General features: G+C 39.8%; 1 protein-coding gene across 1 annotated transcript; it reads left to right on the top strand. All coding sequences in view use genetic code 11, as the record gives it.

Moving 5' to 3' along the window:
* Positions 1-5,585: 5,585 nt before the first annotated feature.
* Positions 5,586-8,279, top strand: EGR_06861 (hypothetical protein; the record flags this gene model as incomplete). The annotated part of the gene is made up of 6 exons (XM_024496110.1): positions 5,586-5,737; positions 6,136-6,668; positions 6,983-7,008; positions 7,315-7,557; positions 8,080-8,131; positions 8,206-8,279. 6 exons carry the CDS (start codon positions 5,586-5,588, stop codon positions 8,277-8,279), a joined length of 1,080 nt encoding a protein of 359 aa, XP_024349530.1.
* Positions 8,280-8,336: the final 57 nt, after the last annotated feature.

Raw genomic sequence — 8,336 nt, 5'->3', positions numbered from 1 at the left:
AGGTGGAATGCCTAGCCAAGGCATTGCGCAGCCCCTCTCTTTTTGCAGCATCGTGCCCGCTACTTTCTTTGGTCAAACTCTCGAGTTTGCCACCGCAAATTAGTTGTTGCACTTATGCAGGAACACTACGAGCTATTTGTAAATGACCACTCTTAAAACACTTCATACAAAATTAGTTGTGGATTTATTTTATTTCATTTTATTTATTATTTTATTTCTGAGTTTAAATACAAGCCGTTAAATTCACTCGTCAATACACTTGAATGGCCTAGATGTACGGCTGGAGTAAATGCAAAGATTGCCCTTTTAAACACAAACAATGAGTCAGATTATTTGACCGTACAACCTCATAGCTGTCACAACAAATGCACAATGTCCTAAATTAGCCAGCTCAGTAGCCTGTCCACGCCCCACCTTTTACCTGCCATAATCTCGCGTAAACGAGGCTTGCATTTCTTATTTACTTCCCTTTAAAGTAGAAAGGTAGTGCTTCCGTTTGCAAATCATTACCTTAAGGAAAAATAATCCTTCAGAGGAGCTTATTTAAACTACACAAAAGGAGTGACATCGAATTTGCCCCACAGCTCTCCGCAGCAGTAGCATGGGGCAATGTGTATTTTGAAAGTAATTGCCCATTTTCGTCTCTCCTTCAAATCGCTCTTCATTCTCTGATCGCATCTATGACTCTGCATTCCTTCCTATACTACTTGCATCCGCTTATCGCTTGTCAGTGTCTTTTGCAATACTGAAAGGAACAGAATCAAGGTCCGATGAGGATGCGAGTGACAATTCAATACAATAGAGCACGAGTTCCGGACAAAGCGGTATAAACTACAGCTTAACGGCTTCCCTTTCAATACCAGTTAGACGACTCGCGGACTCCTTCTATATACACCGTGGCGATTATGAATGCGGTAACAAAGGATGCTACAACTCGGTTTTTTATTTTGAGGGTTAAATTATTCCACTTTCCGTTAATAATGTACAATACCCCAATGGTCTGTTTAACTCTCAGTCTCGAGGTGCCGCACTGGAATGCAATGTAGTGCCATCGCCTCACCGTAATTTAGAACTACACTACACTGGATAACCCGTTTGCTGGAAAAGTGATCAAACTTTCGGACAAAATTGAATTCTATTGTTAGTAATTTTTATGCTATATCTCACTTGAAATATCAGTTCAAAATGCTGTACTTCGTGGTTGCGTAAAGTATTAGGTGCGTGGTACATGTGAGCTGACTGTTTTTTTATCCAACCTAAATATAAACGATAAAACCCCTCTGTAATTGTTGAAATGCTGGACGAACTTGACAATACCCTTATAATTAGTCTGCATTTTACTTACCTCTTAACTTTCCACAAATGAATAAATCGCCTCTTGAAAATGTAATTAGTGACTACTAGCATTTAAAGGTGTTGTGTAGGATTAATGGCTACTAATTCCTTAAAATAAACTGTTTGAAAATAATTCCAGAAGGCCTAAGTTGCCCTTGATTAACCGACGCACTGCCAGGGCGCAATCACCAGTCGAGGTACAGCCGGAAATAGGTGTTCGGAAAGGAAAGCAACTCCATCAAATGTAACCCATAAACTGACTGTTCTACAAGCATTTGAAATTAGCGTTAGACAATCTGGACTCAACCAGGAGCTGTAAAAATCTCTAAACTACAAGGATGTTGCTTTTCTTTACTTTTTAGCAAACACGGATTCAATTACAAAAGGCGCTGCAGCTAGTTTCCTTTCTAAGGACCTAATTACCCAACTTTTTATTAATGCCTGTCAAAAATCCAAACTCCCTTAAAGGGAATATTACAAATCCTTCAAAATAATCTGCCGCTTCTACGATGTGGTGGTAGTGGCAAGCAAACTCCATCCTAAGAGACAAATATCCTGTTTTCTTACACTTATAGGTAAACCTTTTGCATGGTGTAAAAGCATCTGCTGTTGATGACAGAATCGGTGAATGCTCGCAGCAGAAGGGTTAGAAATGATGACTACCTTCAGCATCTACCCCAGTCCCGTGTTTGACAGAAATGCTATTAACAAATAAAGCGGAATTTGCCGTGACCGATCCAAAAAAGTTACGGAGCTGTTTACGGTACTTGTATGGGAATGTCAGCCCAGTGATCACGTGAAGCCTTTTCCACCCTTCTACTAGCTGGATGGACCTCATAAAGGTGTGGCTGAGCAGAATTAAAGCGTAAACGATGTGGTAAGGAGTTAGGGACATAAATTTGATTACTGGCGTGGTTATATTTAAGGTGTTTGTTCTCAAAGCACCAACTACGTTCTGATGGCTGACGCGACAGTTTGGTCATCGGTATCGTCCATATCGACGCCCAAGGGAGGTGAGAAGCTAGTCGATGTTCTGGTTGTGTTAAAAAATTGGATTCGGTTTTGTGGGCTTTGAAGGGCATGACCATCGTACTCTTGCCCAGCACCACAGTCTCTGAGCCATGCCAGTAGTCTGTTAGCCTACCTCTAGGTCTACAATACACGTTTTGCCCTAGTATTGTCTCAAGGCGCTACACCTGAACTGATACCTTCATTAATTTGAGTGGTACGAAAACCCACTAAGGGTGTAAAAGTCAAAGTTTCATTACACCTCTTTATTTGTATCAAATGGGAATATTAAATAGGTAAGAAAAGCTATGTTTTCTTATTTTTAAAGTTGACAGACCCAGTCAAGCAGCTTCGGCTGACATAACAATGAATAACCATTTAACCGCTCTGAAAGCAACTGAGCTTCAACATCGCGTGATGTGGACCATATTTTTACAACAATCGCCCATCTAGGAAACATAAATCAAAGCTAAAATAAAAAGTTCTGAGGTGTTTCTTGTTTATAAAGACAAGTTTTTAAAATTCGTTCTTTAATCCATCAAAACTAGCAAAATATGCCTAGCGAATCCCATTTGACTGTTTATATCAAAGAAATAAAATTTAGATCCAAATAAGCCCGTTGCTTATGACTCATTTAGTATTTTAAAAAAGCATTTCTGTAAAATTATGGCCAAACTTGCTTTTTGTTACACCTTAAGTGTATCCTTGGGACCATGTAATTATCCCTTAGAAGGTGGGGAGTCATGCCGATGGCTGCGTGTTGCAAAAGGTGGTGTTGCTGCGAATAATCACCAGCCAGGCATATAACTGAATCCTCTTTGATGCCAACCGTAGATACGAAAACTTCATAAGCAAATGCTATTTCGTGGATTTTGGCTGCAACTGGTGCACTGCGGGGCACCGGCCAGGAGGCTTCCAAACTTGCTAATTTCTAATTTTTCTACTTTGTGCCTTTGAATACTTCAATAGCCAAAATAATTCATTGACCGAAGGGGGATCGACGCAAGACGTTGTTGGTAAAAATAGCCGGTATTAAATGTTGCCAAACATGCAGCCTATTTTCACCTCGTGACCGTTGGGAGCCAGCTCCGTTATGATTGAGACTGTCAGGCCCTCGAAAGCGGTAAAAATTGCCGATCCTTTAGATAAAAGGACCTCTTTTTTAAAGATGACCGTTTTAAAAATACGTTTGATCCACAATATGACCGCCTCCTTTCCTTCCTTTCTAATCCAAATGGGTACATGTGACAGCAAAAACAAAAGACCCAAATGACCTTTGGTGATAGAGGGATGGTACCTAATCAAACCAAATATCTGGGTTTGTTGACAATATTAAAAAATTCGAAAAACTTTTTTTATTACTCTGTACCAACTCCCCCCCCCCCCCAATGATAAAATATTTTCGTGAAAAGAACTTGCCTAAATAGAGAAGACAGGGATTTGCCTTCAATTTTCCTTTACGTTGTTTCCCACTTTCATGCATATAACCTCGAGAGTGCTTCATGTCCTAGTGGCTGCTCCAACAATTGTAAGAAAAGCTTTTTGAAATCTCATCAATGTGGGTATACACAACTGAAACGCTTTAAATAGTCGTTTGGCCCACAGGTCACTTAGGGTCACCGCCATTGTATCTCCGCCGGGCGGAGATGCATTAAAGGGCGCATTAGCCCTTTTGTACGCCAAAAATACATTTTCTGCAATCGTGTTATGACTTCTTTTGTCTTCAAGAAAGACTGTGAGCTATACTGGTGGTAGTAAATAGCGAGCCTGGTCGTAAAGGGCAACTACCCTTATTTCTGTTACTGGACACTAAACTTTATCATGACGGAAGAAGATCACATGCCACAAATTGACAAAATCGACGGCCCCTAATAGAATGGTTGAAAATGACGTCTACAATTGGTAGCTGCGCAGTCCATGTTCTGAAGGAATGCTAACAACTAAGGCTAACCATCTGGAAGTGGTCGTTGCAGAGCATTCTACGGTATCTATGCGGGGACATTAAAAAGCGAAAAAAAAAGTGAACAAGCGATACCTGCTCCAACTTTTTACTGTCCGGATAGAATCCAGATAGATGTAGCACTGAACTGAGAATAAAGTGGCAAGAATGAAGAGGAGCAGTAGCCTACCCCCACGAGGCTATTTTAAGTTTCGTCCTTTGCTAAATGATAAGCTTTTGGGCTGGTACTTTTATCACTAAAAACGGAAATGTGTGATGGTAAACGTTCTCCCTTCTACAATACAGTCTTTAAACAGGAGGGAGCTTTGGATTCAGTGCAGTTACTAGGAGAAAACCAGCGATACAGCAGTCAATTGCATGTAAATTTGGAGACTAATGCAGTGGGCCGGTGGGTATTTTACAACACCGATTGCTTTGTGATAACTGACGCAAGAGATTGACCAAGAAAGTGCTCAAGAAAAGATCGAATTCGAGAGGGGATGTGCAACGCTTTGGTAGTTTGTTTAACTCTGCAATTATTTGCGTCGGCATGTGTAGATCTTTTGCACAAAGGCGTGGTCTCCGAGCCACCCCAGCAGTCCCTCAGCTTTTTCGTTCGTCAGTGTTGCGTTTTCTGCTATAATACAAAGACATCTCAAAACTTTAGATAAGATCCAGGGCGACTCATATTGTTCTTTGGTTTTTGAGTCTTGAAACCGGATTACGCGTTCTGGGCTTCAATAGACCAAAGCCGCCACTGATCACGCATAATTCGGGGATAGCCCTTATTCTAGTGCATTGCCGCAATCAAAAAAGGTAAGCAAAACAATTAAGGCAAAATAAACGAAGCAAACAACAGGACATCAAGAACCAAATTCAAATATATATTTTACATTCAACAGAAGTCCTTATCTTTTTCCGCTTAGTGGACGTTTAAACAAAAGATCCTTAAACAACTATCGGCTTGTTCCCTTGCAAGTTTCTATGCAGAAAAAATTTTGGATTTATTTTTGGTGGGATCCTGAGCACATGAAAATTGTCAATGGTAAAGAAAAGGAACCTAAAAACAAAGCTGCGAAGTTTTTATAACAGAATGTTTTGTGCGTTTTATTGAAGCGATCTTTGATAAATCGATTGAAAACTAAACATTCCACTCTCAAATTTTTGGGAAATGAGACTAACACCAATGGTGAAATGCCTACAGATATATTTAAGGGGTATTGTTTTAATCTTTTTATGTCCAGTATTTGTATGCTTTTTTTCATGGTCCAATTCTATAATTTTCTTTGACCAACCTTGACAAATGCCGCTGACTTTCAAACCATCACGTATTTTTCGGTTATCGTGGGTTTGGTTGTTTTTACAAATACGGAAACAGGATTCCACAGCTTCATTACCACTTTTCAATTTGCTAAGCAAGTACTGCTGGAGTGCTGTGAGTTCCGTACAATTAAAGTACGAAGGTCCCACCATTTATTTTTATTTGCTGTTCACAATTTAGTTAGTTAATTGAATGCTGGCACAAAAATCTTTTGCTTTAGCTGTCTGATAATCGTGATTACTTAAAGTGACTTTTTTACTAGATCCTACAAAGTCAGCTATAAGTACTGTATGCTGTAATATTTTCAGGTTTTGTTTGAACCTCTCGAATTTGTTAAAATGAGGCTAAAACTGTCTGCCACTGTTCTCTCATTTTGTCAGATTTTGAAATGTTAAAGGATTTAGTATCAAAAAAAGGTTTTCAGGGCAGTAATAAAACTTTTGGGCCTGGTTTGCTTTAATTTGGACATTTTTAATAATTCTCTAAATTTTAGCTAAATCTGTGAGCCATTATGGGCTATCTTCACTTGTAGGTTATCGTGGGACATGGATCCCTCAGTTGGGAAGGGTTCTGCGCCAATTCGAGACTTGATTCATCAAACACAGTCCCCGTTATATCCCAAGGATCGTGAGATCGAAGACGTCAGCCCACTCTCTGACACTCGTCTAGACCAAAGCACCACTCTCCCCTTTGAGACATTGTCTGGCCGACCAGTAAACAACTGTGCTAAACCATATTCTAGCTGGCCAGCTCAGGTGACGATTACGCCCGTTCCGTTGTGCAACATCTACGCGCAGCCTCCTAATTGTCCATCCAACTCCTCAACTCCAGCATCAGTCATTCCACAAATGTGCCTTGCCACCCCTCCTGAGAATGGAAACATCAACCCTAATCTTTTGTTTGGAAGTCAACAGGTGAACCCACAACCGCAACAATGTCAGGTTTTAACCGCAAACTGTACGCCTACTGTTGATTGCACATCAAATCCCCAGTTTAATGTTATTCAGCCACTGTGTTATGGACCGGTCTCGGAGGGGCACTATGTAGTATTACAACCAGTGTGCTGTACGTTTAGATCTGTCTACTATCTGTTCCGTTTAAGCGTTTTATGGTTTCATTTTATAAGGCTTTTTTGGAGGTTCTTATCTGCACATTCACTGCGGGCTTTGTCATTTTTCATCTTTGTCATTTATAAATTTCCTAATAGGCTTGTTATTTTATTTCTTTACGTTCGTCTGTTACATGATCAATTTAAACGTAAAATATTGGGATGAGGCTCATGTTTGTAATTTGCTAATGTTCTATTTTGCCCTGTTATATTTTGCACTTCTGTATTTTTAGACTTACGCTATCGTTAATGTTAATGTTTTCGATTTTAGGCTATTTTACCAAAGAACCCAGCGAAGTAGGTTTAATAAGATTGTTTGGGTATATTTTGATTACGTTTTCTCCCGACAAAATGCAACGTTTAGTATCACAGTAATTAAAAGATGTAAGCACTTTAGTTTGTCTTTCAAGGATGAATCACACGAGGCGTTTATAAGCACATATTTTTGTACAGGCACTATGAGGAACATGTGATGTTATACGGTTCGTTTCTGCTGAAAAAAATGCACGGTATGGTCTTTTGTAGTCTCAGGCACACCCATATTTAACACCGTTTGTAAATAGTGAAGTCAAACTTATCTGAAAAGTCGCCATCTTTTAACAGAAAGGAAGTGAAGGAAAGGCTGTCTTAGAAAAGGCGGAGGTGGAAAAGGAGAAAAGTGACAACAGTAACAAAGTGGAGACTAAGAAGAATACAAAGCGGAAGAATAAAGCAAATCGTAAAGCCAGGGGACAGAATGGAAAACACAACTCTGCCGGTGTGGTGCGATCCAGACTCTTTAGTTTCAGAGCACCAAGTTCGGTGACCACTGTGTTCACAGACAATTCGAGGTCAAGGTTTATGAAGGTAAATTCAAAATCCATGATCCTGAATCAAGTATCGGTTCTGTTTAACGTCCAGCTAATCGTCACATATCTCATTTGACTCATAGAAGTACGTATAAATATATCACCCATTTACAATAAAAAACAAGGTACATTAAGGATGATTCGCAAACATCATTCTTCCTCAAGGCAGCTTTCCCATATGCGGTTATTTTTTGAAGGCATTGGAGACTCCAATCAGGAAATTTCTAGATTGATTTTTATTCAGTGATAACTCCATTGTACTTTTCAATGCTACCCAAGTCCCTCCTTAAACAAGTCACCAATCAGAAGGTTATTTACGTTTTTGTTTGCCCCACGAGAAATATTTGTGTAAGGAATCTACACATAAGCGGAATTTTAATTCCTCCAAATCTACGTTTGGTATCTATCGAGTGCAGCAAAGAGCCACTATTCGGAGACGTTCGTATTATCATGGTTTATTTGAATTGAGCGCCCAAAGCAAACACCACGGGACGCTGAACCCCCGTTTTATTTGCTGCAGCATAAGCAAACCGAAGAAGTCATGAGTAAGCAGCCCCTGGACAAGACCTCAGGTAATGCCCTAAACCAAATCCCTTGAAAAAATTACTCTCCCACATACAAAATAACACTTTGATGTTTTTTGTAGCTCTTGATGAAGACGATTCCAAAGACTTTCCTAATTTCTACGATCTTCACACTTCTATATCCAATCGACAATAGTTCAGTAAAAATAACATCCCAACCGACCAGGAATCCCAAACCCACTGGACAAAACAA

The sequence above is a fragment of the Echinococcus granulosus genome, assembly GCF_000524195.1.
Source record: "Echinococcus granulosus chromosome Unknown EG_S00064, whole genome shotgun sequence".
In the NCBI taxonomy this organism is placed as follows: Eukaryota; Metazoa; Platyhelminthes; class Cestoda; order Cyclophyllidea; family Taeniidae; genus Echinococcus; species Echinococcus granulosus.
This window is presented reverse-complemented; position numbering and strand designations above follow the sequence as displayed.